The sequence below is a fragment of the Agelaius phoeniceus genome, chromosome 1 (assembly GCF_051311805.1).
Source record: "Agelaius phoeniceus isolate bAgePho1 chromosome 1, bAgePho1.hap1, whole genome shotgun sequence".
NCBI classification, from domain to species: Eukaryota; Metazoa; Chordata; class Aves; order Passeriformes; family Icteridae; genus Agelaius; species Agelaius phoeniceus.
Window position 1 is genome coordinate 82,096,138 of NC_135265.1, and position 17,974 is coordinate 82,114,111.

The 17,974-nt window shown below is 35.0% G+C and overlaps 1 protein-coding gene across 2 annotated transcripts in view; it reads right to left on the reverse strand.

Moving 5' to 3' along the window:
- Positions 1–17,974, reverse strand: part of MARCHF6 (membrane associated ring-CH-type finger 6) — a 44,294-nt gene that overhangs the window by 16,455 nt on the left and 9,865 nt on the right. For both annotated transcript variants that reach the window (XM_054649906.2, XM_054649898.2), the window contains exons 4-16: positions 15,305–15,448; positions 14,373–14,445; positions 12,542–12,710; positions 10,952–11,144; positions 10,594–10,655; positions 8,634–8,666; positions 7,521–7,572; positions 4,808–4,866; positions 4,123–4,203; positions 2,884–2,952; positions 2,693–2,767; positions 1,731–1,865; positions 1,130–1,249 (exon numbers count right to left, since the gene is read on the reverse strand). In XM_054649906.2, coding sequence (XP_054505881.1) covers positions 1,130–1,249; positions 1,731–1,865; positions 2,693–2,767; positions 2,884–2,952; positions 4,123–4,203; positions 4,808–4,866; positions 7,521–7,572; positions 8,634–8,666; positions 10,594–10,655; positions 10,952–11,144; positions 12,542–12,710; positions 14,373–14,445; positions 15,305–15,448 — 1,265 coding nt within the window. The remainder of the gene's footprint in view (positions 1–1,129; positions 1,250–1,730; positions 1,866–2,692; positions 2,768–2,883; positions 2,953–4,122; positions 4,204–4,807; positions 4,867–7,520; positions 7,573–8,633; positions 8,667–10,593; positions 10,656–10,951; positions 11,145–12,541; positions 12,711–14,372; positions 14,446–15,304; positions 15,449–17,974) is intronic.

Sequence of the window (17,974 nt, forward strand, 5' to 3'; positions counted from 1 at the left end):
GAGACTAAAGATGTGGAGAAAAATTGTGTTTAACTAGGTAAAAAAAAAAAATCCCATTCTTCCTGAAAAATAATAGTTTATGTCATACACAAGACATTTCTTTAACATACAGAAAGATAAACAGAGCTTGAAAGGTGTGATTTATTCTTTGAAATGGTAAATGATTACCATTCTGGATCCCATATTCTAGCATGAGGCTAGTGAAAATTCTGAATTAATTAGCTGATCAAGTCAAAAGGTGAAGTTCAAGTAACTGCCTGTTCAACACTTATGTGTGACAACATAAGTGAGACCATGAGCAACCAGTAGATCTTGGCTTGTATTTATGCCACCTGATGTACCATGAAATTTCAGGCAGCTGAAGAATTACCATTATCTAAGGACAGAATGCTCAGAAAGGTGGAAAGGTCAACTCCACTCAGATATTGAAGGGCTCTCTAACAAATCAGGATCTCTCTGAGCTTTCACTGCTTAAAGCACCTCAGGTGTAACAACACAGTACATCAAACAATGTTTCTGGTGTGTCAGCTTACACAGTTCATGTAACATTTATGTCAAAGACAGTCTGCGACCCTGCCTTCACTGCATGCTCAGCACTGCTCAGCAAACCTCAGACAAACAACTGAAGGGAAAAAACTCTCAATGTTTTCACCATCTTACAGTGATAATCTGGAAACAGCCACCACTGGCTACAGCAGTAGAATCCAGTCCAAAATCTATCTAGAAAATTACTCTCCCCTGCTGCACTACTTTGGCTGAACTGGACACACAATGTTTACTGCAGTAACTGAGGGCATCATGAAAGTTAAGCGATTTACAATATCCATTATAACAAACACTTGTTTTCTGAATATACAAACATTTTCTGGGACTTAGCATAAGATACTTGGTTTAGAAGAGAGCTCTGAAGTCCAACCAACTCTCCCCAGACCCCTGCTCTGAGCATACCCAGATACATCAGGTTGTTCAGAACCTTATCTAGTTGAGCCTGAGTATTGAAAGATGCAGATTCTGTTGGCAACCTGCTCCAGTACCAGTTCACTTCCATGGTGAAAATGTTCTTCATTAAATACACAATACATATGAAGCTTTATTTCCAAATAAAGAAATCTTTTTGATAAGTCCTTACCACTGATAAGATAAACCTCCTGAGATGTCTATAGATGGGCAAGTGAATCATTTCCTGCACAGGATTGAAGTCTGGATCATTCAAATTCCTGAGAAACCATAAGACACCAGGTCTCAATACCTGAAGTAGGAAATAGAAAACAACATATGAGGACAATATAATCTTTGTATTTATTTTTCATTTTGAACAACACTGCTGTAGAAAATAAGCTTTACCATAATAGGGATATTGTTTGAACAAGATTCACCAAAATTGCACAGAAATAGAACAAAGAAAGTATTATTACAGGGAACTAGAGAACCAATAACCAAATAAGAGCTTAATTTTCAAGTACTGATTTATCTTAAACAACTAAAACATATTTGGATTCATTTGAAGGCAATGCTCATATTAAACAGCTAAACAAAAATCTCTAAGTAAAATGTACTCAAAATCATGATTTTTTCACTGCAGTAAGTACCAGCGTGGCCCTTTTTACATAAAACTGAATCCAATATACACACAAAAAATGGTAGCAGCAACACCCACACACGAAAGATTTAACAGTTCTGTATGTAAGCCTCCAACTGTGTTACATACCGATCTTGTTCTAGAGACTCACCTCTCTTAGCAAAAGGATGAAGGATGCAAAATAGAAGACATAAACCATTCCAACCAACCAATGCAGAAACATTGTGGTGCCTGGGGCAGACTGAAAGCTCAATTCTCTGTCTTTCAGAGTGGCATCAAACATCTCCTAGAAGAAGGTGAAGAGTAAACAAATTTGAATAAAGTTTGGCAAACATCCACACAAACAATTTTGTTTACCCTAGTTAAATATATATACTAAGCATAATTTAAATGTTTGCTTTAACACATAAATACACCATTTATAGAAAAAAGGGATTATTTATGATAAGAACAGCAAATAAAGATCAATATCTGATCAATTTATTTCTTCTGACAGAAAGAAGAAAGATGTCAACTCAATGTCTAACAGACTCTAGATAAGTTATAAATCAATTCAAACAAAGTGACACTGTGATGGAAGCAAGTAATCCCTAAGTAAAATTCTATTTCTACCAAGGCTGGAAAAAACTAATTTTGTCTATTTCAAATTTAATACTCAGTATTTTTCAGGACAGAAAAACTGTCCTCAATTCCAAACAAGTGCAGCAAAGATATTTTTCAAAACAGAAAGAGACTGGACAACTTAAAATACTAAGTCATTACTATTCCACATAAGATGGCTGCATAAAGAGGTTTATTCAGAGCACAAGTTTGCCTATAAGTAAGCTCATTATCAGAGTGGTCTTGTAACAGCACTAAAAAGGATTAGGATCTTGTGATTTTAGTAATAGCATGTTAATTTGTATTTAGTAACATAAAAACCCCCAAAATTAACATTAGGCAGTACCTAAAAAAACTTAGAAATCTCCCTCTGGAAATGCTGTTGATGAAAACAGAAGAGTGCTGTCAAATCAAACTCATATTAACAGCTCTCTTCTCATCAGAACTTTTTTTTTTTTGCTTCAAATATAAACAGCTACAAAAGATTTTGTCATTATTTGTTTCTGTTCTTACCAAGGAGCATATATCCAACCACCAGCCACAGATGAGAGGAAACACACCAATTTCAACCACCACTAACAAGGAAACCTTTAGGAAAAGACAGAAAATAACATCTCACTTATTTAACAAAAATTGCTAAGAAAACAATAATGTCAGTTTAAATTAAGAGGGTTTTTTTTCCACACACAAAAAATTAGGATTACCTTGACAACAATATAGCAAACTCCTAGTAAACGACGTGATCGCTGAAACTTAACAAGAGCTGCCAAACCCTGAATAGCTTTGTCAAGAAAATAACACTGGAAAACATTTTGTAACAGTCTAATATCAAACACTATATTATGCTGCTTTTAGCAACAGGAAATTTTATAAAAGAGAAAAATTAAATAGTAAGTATGTGTACTATCAGGGTTCTATTTCCAAAACTGGCTGTGACTCCAGTAGTCATGATCTGGTGTGCTGAGTAACATCCCCAAACATGCATCTAAAGTAAATAAATATTAATTAATAATAGGACCCTTAAATTAAACGACCAGCAGTTTTCTCGAGAAATAAATAGTTGTCTCTGAAAACATCTGCCACAAATAACTAAGTTTAAAAACCGAAGACCTACTTTAAATAGTAGCTTTCCCTTCACTGCTGTCTAAACCAAATTCTCACCTTTTCCAAGAAAAGTTAGATGCAATTGCACTTTGGGAGCTTGTTTTGGGTTTTTTTTTTCAGGAGGAAAAACCTACATGCTAATCTACTAATGTTTTCACATGCACTGCACATCAGTATACTGATGTGGAAAATCAATGTTAACTTCATTTACTTTTGCACAAAAAACTGGTAACAAGTGTATATTCTTTCAAATTGATGCTGATGTAAAAAAACACGCAGCTTGAATGCAGCTTTCTTACTTGTGACCAAATAAATCCTTCCAGCTTCCAGTACTTTATTTTCTACAACTGAAAGTAGTTTTCTCTGAGAAAGTAATAATGAGAAGGGAATTCTTGCTGCAAACTCTCAGTAGTGCAGAGACATAACAAAAAAACTAAAATAATTCTTATTCAAAAATCTGGCAGGATCAAAAATATTCGAATAAATTTCCCATCATACCTCTTTTTATAATCTCTCTGCTAGAACTACAGTTCACAGCAGAAGCCTATGGATAGTGAGGAAAAGATGATTCTACACTCTTCTCCTCAGACAGACCTTCAAGCAAGCATAAAAGCCCTTGATTGTGTTGTTGAGCATGTGACAGTATTTGAAAGCAGGCAGTTACACTGACAACTTCTAAATCTCCAAGAGAACAGATCTTTCCTTCCAATTTCACCAAAAGAGCAGAGAAAAACAGTGAGTTAAGTGCACCTGCATCATGTCTGCATCTCAACAAAGCATAGCCAGAAAAAATTATTGACATATAAATCTGAACCAGGTAACTACTGACAAAAGGATACATGACAAACAATTAGAGTCACTGCTAGAAGAACATATCCCACTATAGTTGTAATCAGGCCTTCAAAGTGAGACGCTTGGACCTGGAGCAAAGAGGAAAAAAAGTGAAAGTTCATCAGTCTCTTAGAAGATTACATCTCCTTTTTATGTAACTAAGATAAATTCCAAATTTCAACTCTTCAAGAAGAATGCCAAGTTTCTCTAGTTTTTAAATATTTCAATAATCTACTATTTTTGTATCTTCATCAAGAATAGATAATGTTTACATTTACATTACAACTACTTTCTTTGAACTCAAAACCACCTCAATATATGAAAGAAAAAGTGCCACCTTACACTGTTTCATTCATCCCCTGGTTTCCCCATCTCAGTATCATCCATTTTCAAACTTTGTAAACAAGTTTAAAACGTACACAAGGAACAAGAGGCTGTTAAAAAACCTGAAGACACACACAGTTTTTACAAACAGTAAAAGCTTCACTTGAGATGTAAATAATGGAGGAAGTGGAAAAGAGTGGGACAAAATTTTTAATCATATACTCAAAAAGGTTGAAGGACTAGCAAGAAGACATACTTGAAGTTACTTTTGCAACCACAAATAGAAGTGGAAAGATGCTACAAAAATATTGTGATTGAATAAACAGTGGTAGTTTATTTTTCATTTTGAAATTATAAAACAGTACTCACATATTCCTCAAAGCCCAGGCCAACAATGGAGAAGTGACCAATGTGGTATGGACAAAATGCTGTATAATGTAAGCAGAAAAGAGAAAAAAAGGCCATGAAAACTGGTAATGGAGCCTTATTTGCAGGATGAATACTATAACATGGTATTATTCTGCTTCTTGTAAATTTCATGAAAATAATACAAAAAATTAATTTCTGTGCAAATATTTGCAAGTGTTAGATTCCTATAATTTTATAAACACTGAACATCAGATCAGAATTTGCACTTAAGGACTAAAACAATATAAAACTACACAGAATAAAAGGAAGTCTTTTCCTTCTTATTCCATCTTGCACTCTGTAAATTAATTCCAGAGTTATGTACTAGGCTGGCATCTGTCTCAGACGCCTGTAGGAACCTGTGCTGTATATTCATTCTTTCCCATGCACTAAAAGACTTCATTAGCCATTTTACAGCCTGGTGGGATGGGACTTGCTCTAGCAAGGCTTCAGTTCTAGTCCTTTAATTCTTAAGAATACTTAATATATTGTGAAAAATGCAAGCCCTGCAGAAATTTGCAGAGGGAAGAGGAGGGGGAGAAAGATGACACCCAGTGAAGAGATGAGGAGCAAATGAGAAGTCTTTTACTTTGAACTAATGTACTGAAAACTGCTCATTATTCCTGAGAACTCACTCCTGATCATTCTGAGGTTTCAGGGGAAATGCATTAGAAAACCTTCCCCATTTTTAGAAACCTGCATATTTGCAACAAAATTAATTTTTTAGTTACTTTATCTCACTCTGTTGTCTTCCAACCAAGTTATGAAGGACTATAGAATTCAAATAATTTTTTTATAGGAGCGGAGTGCATCAGTAGAAAGAGAAGGGGCTGCAAAAGTGGCAAGCTTTTGTTTTCACCTATATTCTCTTCACTACATCATGGTAGCCCACCCTGGGAACCACTACAGACTAAACATTCCCTCAAATGAAAACTGTGATGATTTTCTTTTTCCTCATTTCTGTATGACCAACATGAAAAAAATTCCAACTTCAATACCAAGAAGCAAACAAACAAATCAACAAAAAAACTACAGGAAAAGAATTAGCAGGATTTGTATTACCCTCATCAATGATAAGAAAAGTTTTAATTTATGTCTCTTTTAGGAAAATCAGCAGTTATTGGGAAAAGCAAACATGTAAAAGATAAAGGAAGGAATTGAACTCTCCCTGCCCAGTAAGAACAAGAGAAAGAAAAGTGAGATGAAAAAGATCACACTTCCAACTCCTACAGATATCAGACTAATAACTTAAAAGTTGCATTTTTGACATTTTATGAGAATATAGTGCAAGTTTGTCATGTTTTTAAAATAAAATTATTTAAAACATTTTCTAATGGATTCCAAACAAAAAAGCACAAAGGAGTACAACTCCTCTGTGAGTACTAGACTGAGCGATAGAAAATATTAATTAAGTTGAAATGAATTAATTTGTCCAAGGAGAATTTCTGGACCGCTAATTAAGATTACAAATGCTTTCCTTCTGTTTTACCAAGTACCTCCTGTGACATCTGAACTCACAAGTACTATAATTACAAATTACTAGAGATTTGGCAGTTGCAAATGAAGCAGTATTACTTAATGGGAAAGATACTAAAAATAGGCTTGAGAGGCACATATTAAATTCCCAGACCTCCTGCTTACTTAGGAAAGTCATTCTCTTTTCTATTTGGGAGTCCCCCCTTGGCAAAGCAGCTACTGAAAATGTTTCTATACAACAGCCTCATTAAACATTCTTATTACTTCCTTATTATTGAATTTTTATCTATGGTTTAGAAATTCCATGGTTATTATCTACTTAGTAAAAGAGCCTACATATTATAGCCGCTAAAAAAATCCAATTAACTTCTGATAACTATGCATTAAAATAGAATAATTATCAGAAAGAAATAATTCAAGTATTTCCCACCTCTTATTTTAGAACAGTTACAGTTTCTTGTGAATTAAACGTACAATGTACTTATGTTTATTTTCTTTTGATTTGCTGTTCTGTTTCAGTATCTAGATGTTCAAATCACTGGTTCAGTGTTGTGAGCTTTACTTTGTCTGTAAAAACTTATCTACAGTACAACTTCAGCTTTTCAACCTCAAACCCTTCTGCCAGGAAAGACCACTGAAAAAACACCAAAACAACATAAAAATTTCTTTTATAAACTGGTCATTCAGAGCAAGTGAAACTTTGTGGTATTTTTGTCTGGTATTTTTTGAAGTGTATAACATGCTTTATTTGTCACTAAAATGCTACATTCTTGCATACCTCCCTCCCTTTCAGTCTGAGCTCCAAGAATGGATTCTTGGAAAAATTTGTATAACTAGCTAATAAGAACTATGAAGAGAAAAATTATCTTAGCTACTCCTCAAAGCACTGCATTTCCTCGCAAATTAAATTCCCTGAGATTCCTCCTTTAATTTAACAATATTAGAAATAAATATTTTCTGTGCTTTAGTTGACATGGTTAAGGTTCTACTAGATTTCCTATTTTAAATCTATTCACTTAAAGAAATTAAAATGACAAAACTAGAAAATAATAAATATTTGTTTTCCTATTTCCAGTTCATTTTTGGTTCTGTTTTTAGAGGTCACATCTTCATTTTTCTAGAACAGCCTTAAAATAGACCTGCACTACCAATTCACAAAGAAGGATCATTTTAAAACCTAAGAGCAAACAATACTTACCAAAGACAAGTATGAACAGGGTATTTAAAGACACCACCCAGAAGACATGCTCCTGTAAGGAGTACAGGGGAAAGAGGAAGGAAGATGACAAAAAACCGTACATAAATGTCAGTTTTTTAAATAAGTGACTTGACTTTGTATCTCAACTTCTTATTTCAACAGCCTATTATCACCAGAACTTGCACATCTCATGTTAGAGCCAGGAAGTTTGTGCTCTAACATGCAGCTCAGTCACATCCATGAACATTTATCTAGATAAGTGCACTTACTCTTACTTACATTTTGTAAAAGTAGGCTTTTATTTTAAAGTCTATACAAATAGTTCCATCTTTAAAAAGAATTACATGAAGTGTGAGTGGATACTTTTTTTATAAATGAGAAATGTTCATCTGAACTTTTAACAATTAGTTTTTGCCACAACAAATGCATTAACAAAACTGACAGCTCTGACTCTAGAAATGACAGCACATCTCCAGTTTTTAATATTACTTTTAGCTAAGATGTGACCTCAGCCACAAGTACACTGGATTTTTACTACTTTTGATATTAATATTTAAAGTAAATGACTAATAACATTAGTCATTAGTTATTAGCATCACATTTAAATAAGAGACATTAATGACCTCTGAGGTATTTTTCAAACTGAATGATTCTAAGAGAGAGTATTTTGAAAACAGAGTCAACTGAAGAGCTTAGATTTTAAAATCTAGTCTACACTAGATGTAGTGGTGTTATGGTGGTACTAGGACAAAAAATATATTTGAATGAGAACTGTATTTTAATTATAATAAAGATCAAAACATAAGGTTAGAACACATATGTATTTTCAGTGTGTGCTTTTTAAAAGCTCTAGTTTTTATTTTCAGTGGAGTAAGTGATCCAAAAGTTTCTATGTCTTTTAAGAAATTCACTTTTATGCCACACACACACCACTAATTTGTGAAACTCCTAAAATCCCAGTTTGCTTGAACAAGACATCATTAAAAATGTCTTTTAAGAAATATATATATGACATGAAAATAAGGACTTTAAATACAATTATGTATATTAAAAAATACAGATACTTAAAAGAATCCTTCTGTAGAAATTCTTTAAAAGCAAGATTGCACTTACTAAGAAAACCAGAGATCCATCAAGTCCAAGCATCTGTGAAGATAAGAAAGTTATTTTTACTCATCAGAAAACCTGAATCTAAAATAAGCCTCTTTCACATTGACCTTTATTGTCCAATGCAGTCAAGAGTTTTTTAATGGCTCAACCAACAGTATTGGCACATAAATTCTTACTGATAAAGAGAGAAACTAAGTTCTCATTCAACACAGTAAACTCAGGTGCTCAAAGGCAGTGATATACATGTGGAATATCTGAATACACATATATCTATATGCATCAAACCAAACACAGAATCAATTAATTTATAAGCGGTTTCTCTCTATGACTTTGAAGGCTTTGACAAAGATTTTGTATTTACAAAATATTGTAGTGATTGCATGGCTATTTAAGTACATGTTTAATCAACTTAATATTTAAATACAAGAGCAAATTTTTGTTTCATCCTACTTGTAAAGTATCAGTTTACGCTGCACTGAGAAAAGTTAGTATTTTACCCTCGATGTGTAAGCAACCCCTAACAGGGTAATCTGCTACACTGTATGCTATTAATTTTGAACAGAATTGTTTTAAAGCTAGGGAAGATGAGAAGCAAATTCTTCATCACTCAGCACAGCTGTTACACGAAGCATCCACAGAGCAGTCAAAAATAAAGCATCCATCACAAAAAAAAAAATAAAAATCTCCTTTCCCCCCACTTTGAGTGTATCTTACTATGTGTATCTTACTATTTCAATCGAGACACTCCTAATCCACAATTACCGCTGTGAAGTTCCATGTTCAAGGCTCTTTTGTACAAGGACTTTGCACTAAGTTCCAAGATATAAAAGTTGCACATATTTTACAAATCAAACTAAGATGCAAAAATGTTTGAAAATTCAGAAAGTTTGCATGGTATTTTTATATTATAATAGAAGAGCTACCTGCATTTCAATACTAAATGTCAACTACACATCTATTGCCTATGTCAGCACATAACATTGGAAGTGATTATGAGAGTATGCTGAAATTGACTTCTATGTTCATGGAAAAGCAACAAAATTTCATCAGTTAGGAATATATCAGCACTTTCTAGCAAATAAATTGGGTTCAAAAATACAGCACTTCCATCCTGAAATAACAGAATGGTTCAGGAACCTGAATTTATGTGCATCCTTTTTTATGAAATATCTTTCAAAAGACACTAAGAAGCTTTCAGTAAATACAAAACAAATATCAAGATGTGCCACTCATGATGAAAACTGTATTTTTGCTACCCTGCAATCAAGGCAACAACTATACCACAGCCTAGTAGTGATGCTGGTAAATCACATGAAGCTTCTGCACCTACTTTCAGGCAGATTGTGCTGCATGTGGTGAGCTTAGAACTCAAGATGTTGGCTACCTCTAGACCAGCTACAAAAACCTAATTTTCAAGTCTCTACACTACTCCATGATTACAGTGTACATGCACATCATGCTCCAGTTATGGAATTTGTGATCCATAAATAATACAGAAACATGTTACATTAAAATGCCCCATCATTTTAAGAGAAATACATTCCATTTCTCTTTTCTTCAGTCTAATGCTTTCATGAACACAAAAATTAAGCATTAAACTACATCTAAAGCAACATCTCTGCACTCCTAATCTGGCCCAGCATCCTCAAAGCAAGCTGCAACTCAGTTCTATACCTCACCAAGTGGAAGACTTCAGAGAAGACTACTAAAACATGTTTTATGCTGCTACTATATACTTATAAGCTGCTACTATACTTAAAATTGAAAAAATGCTTTCTTTAATGGTTAAGAAGTAGCATCATAACATTTTGTCTATAATGTAACAACTTATCTAGGTCACTAAAGGCTCTTACAAAAGAATTATTTCCAAATCTATCCCAGATGCATTTTAACACAGCATTACTACAAATAATTTCAAGTATGAGCTTGAATTATTAAATTCAAGAAAGTCATTCTTACTCACTCGCTCCCAAGTAAGTTCTTCTGCTGCTCGATCCCATTCCAAAGCATTCCAGTTCATGTCATCTGAGGAGACAATGGCCATTTTTATAGCTGTTAGATCACTCAAAACAAGATGTAACCACTCCATGTTATGTTCTATATGAACAAAAAGATTTTAGTGCATAATATCCATCTTGTAACTGCCGACAGCTTTTCAGCAAGCAGATGCTTCAGCACTCAAAATGCATGAAAATTGCAGAGGTGAGATAAATAAACTGAAGTGGGAACTTACACAGCTTCCTTCAATTACAACAGCTCGGTATTCAATTAATTTATATTTAATAAGAACTAGAACATTAATGTTTTGAGTCACCTGTTACCTTGTGCTCCATTGTTTGCATCTGCTGCATCTTCTACTACAGCATCCTCTTCATCTTCATTATCTTCCTCCTCTTCATCTACTTGTTCCTCTTGAATTTCAGGGTTCTCACCTACAACTACATTCTCAGCAGCTGGGTTAGCAGGTTGATCAAGCACAGCATTCTCAACACCTCCATTTACAGCAGCCTGAGCCTGTAGAAACAGGATTTATTACTTGGTTAAACTGACAGAGCACTCTTCATGCTTTTATCCTGTATATATATGAAACCAAACAGTATTAAAAAAAGCCAATAATATATTTTCTAGATAAGAATTACACTTGGGACCACTAAACCTTTAAAAACAGGAACAGAAACATTCCGTTAACTTTACATAGTAGCTGAGGTAGCAAAGGGCCTCTAGAGATCATCTAGCCAATCTGACTAATCAAAGCAGGTTCAGCTATGGCAGGCTCAGTGCTGTTTCCACTTGGCTTTTGAGCCACCTTTTCCTGAGGTTGAAACTTTATGATGTCTCTAAGCAACCTGTTCCAGTAGGTGATCACAGTAGTAGAATATAAAAAAAAAAAAAAAAACAAAAAAACCCAAAACCCACCTTTTTTAAAAAAATCTAAATGGAACTTGCTCCATTTTAACGTAAGTCTACTGCCTATGGTCCTGTCACTCAATACCAGCAAGACAGCCTTGGCTCTGTCTTCTTCACAGCCCTCCATCAGGCATTCAGGGCATCCATCAGCCCTCCATCAGGGCAAGGTCCACCCTGAGCATTCCCATTTTCAAACGAAATAATTCCAGTTCTCTTAGCATCTCATCATGTCAGATGTTCCAGTCCTTTAATCATTTCTGTCGGCTCTTCACTGCACTCATTCCAGTCTGTCCATGCCTCTTTTGTACTGGGGAACCCTAAAACTGGATACAGCACTCCAGATGTGGTTTCACCAGTGCTTAATAGAGGGGAACTCCCTCATGGAAACTATCATTATATGAGAAAGATGATAGTTCAAGGCCAACTCAAGTCAGTTACCAAGATGAGAATCTCTGTCTTTTAAAAACTGACATTTACTAAAACGAAAACAATATTCTGAATTATTTCTTCCCTATGCATTGATTGCTTATATGATGATTTCTTTACCTAAGAGGCTCCTGAAAGCACTGAAGGAGCACACGTGTGTGTGGAGAGTGGGAAGAGGGCAGAGAAGTTCCAACTTCAGTGGTGTCAACAAAACTTCCATTTGCTTTGAGAACAGTGAATTGTTACCTCATGAACTACCAGCATACTTATGAAGACAAAAGAAAAGCAAGCTGCATCTTCATTGACTATGCTTGAGAATTCAGCTTTATGTGCATAAAATTATCTTACAAAATGGTACAGATACGCAGCTAAGCATCTATGCAATGCTACACAATAAAACAATTTCAAAAACATAACAGTGGTGTCACCAAGTTTATACAGGAAAAAGTGCTCAACTTCTACTAACAAATAAAGATACCATGAAGTAAAAAAAAATTCCTGTTATGTTATGATAAAGTATTTACTCCCAGAAGCACATTTTTTAAATTAATTGTGAACTAATGAGCAGTAAGTTTTACCTCATTTTGTTGACCAACACCATTGAGTGGCTGCTGTTGATTTTGTTCCAACCACTGTGGTGCTCCTCCATGGACGATCTGTTCACGTAACCAAACAAGGCTGATAAATGCACACAGAGTGCATGTCACCACAAAACAGCCCTGCAAACAGTCAGCCAGTAAGTTCTCCCTATTAAAAAAAAACCAAAAAAACAAAACCTAATGAAAACAATATTTTGCTGGTAACACTACAGAGTAGCTCAGAAAAAACAATCTTCCAGAACAGCAAAGGAAACACAATAGTCACTAAGTAAATGGTTTGATATAGTAAGAGGTTTACTTAAATGGCTAAATGCATAATATCCAGTCCACCAGTCCATCCAGATAAAGCATTTTATCTGCTGAGCTACCTGAACCAGAAGAATGGAACTCTAGGGTTTCCCCTTCAATTGCTCTACATTTCAGGTAGCATTTCACCTCAGATATTATCTCTATACCTTAAAAATCTTAATCAATCAGATCATACATAACTGTATAGCAGCAGCAGCAAAGCAAAGTTCAGTCAGCCAACCAAAACTGGGGTTTCATGCAATGCAAGAGGTACTTAAATCATCTTAAGCAATTCTCATCCCTAATTTCAGGTTCCTCCTTGGAAAACTACAATATGTTCTTAAAAATAAGTAAGAAAGATGGCATCATAGTACTCTGCCATCCCCCAAAGAAGCATCAGTCTGGTCTCCCTTGAAGCTGCAAACTTGTGCCTTCACAGCACAATGAATACCATGGGGACATGAAGTCCAAAATGAAAAGAGGACACAAGAGGCTACTGTAATTGACTCTGCCAAAGAAATAAATGTCAAAACACAGTTTCACACACCATTAAAATCTGACAAATACTTGAGTCTCTTATTTTCTCCCTAGACTGTAATAGATATGAGGTGCTCTGGGTTCAGTTGTTACAGATTCTTCTCCGAAAAATAAAAATAGAATCTACACTAAAGAGATAATAGGAAATATACTGTTATTAGACTGAAACAAGCATCTCTCTCCAATAATGAAAATAAGTTAAATGCAACTTGACCTGATTTCTCAAATCAAATAGCCCAATTGAGATGATTGATTTAGATGAACCACAGAGAACATTCACTCCAAATCTGCTTGATGTGCAGCTGATTCTACTTAAACTCAGTTTCAGCTCCTCATGTTCAAGATAAGGAGAAAGTAAGAGGCTTGAATTTAAGTAAGCTTGGAATTCTGTCGTTTGGTATTTATTGATTCTTCAGGCAAAATTGATTTAAAAAGGACAAGGAAAGACAATGTGCAATAGCAGATGGTGATTGAAGCATTAAAAATCCAAGTATCAGCTAGAAGGAAATCTGATAAAAAAAATAATCCCTCTCACATAAGAGACTCAGAATGAATAAAATTAAATTCAAAATATAAAAATGCAACAAAGAAAACAAAGTGACATTATTAGTGACACATTTCTTAATATTCTACTATGTATCTGATTTAAACAATAGGAAGTTGATTTTTTAAATTATTAAGTGTAATTTTGCAGCATAAGTTTTCTTGACATCAAATACAAATTTTCATTAACCAGGGCCTGCTTTGCAAAGTCTGTTTTCCAGCTCCAAAGATCCTGAATAACGGAACTCCAAAGTGAAATGATTTCTATTGTAATGGTGTTGTCCATACATCTGGTTGTGCAAAGGGTAATGGGCAGTTGCTTATTAAGATGGTAGAAGACAGCAAGTGTAACTGGATGAAAGGGAAACTAAGTTCCCAAGTTCCTGTTTTCAAGATAATCTGACTAAAACGGGTTTTTGTATCAAACTGCTGAAGTACTTACGTGGACAGAATATCTAATGGCAGTGTCAGTAGTGAGCTCACAGAGCCAGTAAACAAGCACTTGTAGATACGACCTGCGTGAATAAACAGAAGCTTGATATAAATTCAATTTTGAATATAGCTTCACTTGGAAAGGACCCCCAGGTACCCTCTTGTCACCTGGTGGCCAACTAAATTTATGACATGGAAGAAAATCTCAACTTTCAGTGCATGAACAGAACTCAAGATCATATACAACCACGTGGAACAAAGCTGTATTTTAGCTGTACATCTTTAAAAGGTATGCATTCAAAGTGTAAGAACTGCCATGCTAGGTTAGAGCCAAGATTCATCTAGATCTGTGTCCAGCACTGGTCACACTAATGGATGCCTAAGGAAGAATATGGCAGCAGGTTAAAGACAGATGTAGTATCACTGCAAATATCTATTTGGAAAGTAAATTTCAAACTATATACTAGAGTAATTTAAATGTGTGCTCTCTTTTCTGAATTCCTTTACTACTTACATGACTTTGAGATTTAAGAGTTTCACAAATCAATTTGTCCATGATTATAAAGAATTTTACTTTTCACATAACCCCTGCACTTTAATTTAGAGATGATTAATAAAAATAGGACAATTCTTCTCTCCTAATATTACTAAATGGCATAAAAACATTCCATGTAGATTTTAAAGAAGACAATGAAGAAGAGGCATTTTATTGGAGTAAGACATTTAAAAGCTCTTTCATGCATTCTCTCCTATGTCTTAACATTTTTGCATTGCACTACTGGCTTAAGAATCAAACAGGTAGAATTTGAGTGAAAATAAATTAAATAGCATCCTTGAATTTTTATTTTTTAATAGACAATAATGGTCTCACAAAACTTTGTTGCAGGAAGCAGCACATTTCCATGTGTATAAGAGCATTATGTACAGAAAATTAATACTTACATGCAGTAAGAGGTACTACTCCCAACCATGCAAAGGCCACAAGTGTATAATGAAACCAGTATCGTATTGCTGTGCCAATACTTGTAACCAGTCCAGCAAAGATGTCTTGGATTGGAAGCCTTGAAGGCATATCTGGGGAATAAACTGTGTAGAAAAGGCACTTGTGAAACAGTTTGCCCTTTAGAGAAGCATTTATGTAATGTCCTGCCAACTACAAACTGTTTGCATCTGACAAAAGCTTACTAAAAGAATAAGCATATTTTATATTCTCAGGAGACGACTCCAAACAACAAGAAAAATTCACATAACACATTTGTTTCAGTGTGTACTGAGTGGAATGGGAAAATTAATGAGCTCCATGCCAATTTTTGACCTAAGAGAAGTTTTTTTAATAGCTTTATTTGTTAACTGTAAACTCCAATTACCGAAAAATAAGCTCAAGAAAAAGCAGATTCTAAAGTCAGTATAACTCTCACTCAACACTACCTCAAAGATTCCTCTGTCTGTTATTTATAAACCTAGTTCATGGACAGGGCACGAGGAATAACAGAAATTAGCAATTTTGCACACTATCCATTTGTTTGTGCTACGTAATTTAGATCCTACTTGCCATCCAACAGCACGGACCAAAAAAACCCCAGCAAAAAAAAAGCAGCACACAGGGAGGAAAATTGGAGAGAACTGATTAAGTATCCACAGACACTGAAATTTACACACCATGACTGACTTTCAACAGATATCTGCTTCATATCAGGCAGAATTTCTTCTAAGGATGCTCCTATTACAAAGCACAATGCAAATCTCTGATCCTGCACAGATATTCTCATATACTAGATTTTCTTGACTTTTTAAACTCAACACCTATATGTTGCATAGCTCCATCCCTACTCAAAAGCCAAGAAAAACAGTGGTGAGGTTTTCTTTTGCAAACAATTAGAAAACATGTAAAAATTTCATTACATGTACTTACTTTCTACATACTCACATGGATACTAAGAAGTGGAAATGCACAGCATCAATAACAGATTTGAATAAAGAAGATAAACTATATTTGGAAGTTGCACAAAGACATTTCTGCCTGGATGTTTGTAATGTTGGAAACATCTGTGCTTGAAGACTTTAACATCATGGACTATCTTTTAAAACCTTATATACTTCTAACTACATAAGGAAAATCAATTTTTATAACAATAAATAGGAAGAAGTTTGCAATTCCTCTCATAAGCAACCCTTTAAGAGTCTAACAAATACTGCTTTATGCTATCTACCTGCAGCTCCTTCACCTACATTCCCAATCATCCTTTTACTAGTCTCAGAGAAGAAGCATCTACAGGAGGAAGAAATTCTTTTCTCTCCAGAGCTATTTCCTTCAGTTTCTGTATTGTAAAGAGAAGTCAAGAACACAGACAAACAGTATCAATATCCAGAAGCAGTCCAGCAGAATGGGGAGAGACTGGTGCATTTCAGCGCTGTGTGGATTATAAATGACACAAAGTAACAACAGCACAGTACCCCCGAGACAAGTAGTAACTGGTTTGAAATTTCAAAGCTTGTTATTCGCCAGGTATCTGGCAGGGAACTGGAATTCATGAAACACAGGACTGAAAGTATAACACTAGGGAACTGTAGCTGTGAGAACACAGAGCAGTGAATTGAAAGCAGGACACAAACATATTTTGACATTGTCTTACAATTTTCTTGTTACAGAAACAGATTTAGTACACAATTTGGAACTATAGAAAATGCCAGCCGAAGTCTAACTAATGATCTCAGCTCACACTGAACAAGCATTCTGGAAAATTTCTGCCACAGGAGAGACAAAAAAGCTTTGTCAAGTGTGCAAAAGAATATCTGTTTAGAGTGCATCTGTTAAATATTTACGGCACCACTCACAATTCAGCAGATACTTCGAGAACCTTCTCATGTTCAAAAAATATATTTTGATCAACACTTTGCAACAAGGACTACACAGAAAACATTAACTTTGTATTAATGATTAATTTGTTAGGGACAAGTTGTTGAGTTGGAAAGATTTGAAATTTAAAAATGCATCTTCCAGGAATTACCAAACACACATGAAGAACTATAAGAAAGAATGTCCATCCTAACTTAAAGCAGAAAGTGCTTATAGAAGTTGGCATTTTTGTGTGCTCACTTTTCTAAAGGCTTTAGAGTTACAACAGAGCTTTTTCAAATAAAAGCACAATGTAGCTACTACTCAGAGAACGCAAGCTATGTCCCCCAACTTTTAACGATTTGGTAATTTTTGATGATTTGAGAAGCTGAGGGTGGGAAGAAAGCTGGTTTTTCTGTGCACACCTTAAAATATGTACAGCTTTTTCCACTAGAAGCTTTATATCATGATGACAAGGTAAAATCCTGCTATGTCCTGCAACACTCAGGTGCATGAAATGCAGGAATTCCTAGCATGACAGGAACCCTTGGTGTGCAAGCACCCTGCACCACTGCAGCTTGTTGCCAGTGATTTCCATAGCTTATCTCCCCACCTGTGTCTGTCACCCAGTGCCATTTTCTGTCCACACTGCAGCTCCCTGCACTCCCTTCCCACCATCACTTTGAGGCCTGAGACCTTGACTCTTGCCACCACAGCATCCATCCTCCTCACTGCACCTCCATCCCTTATTTACATCTCAGTAATCTTTCCTAACT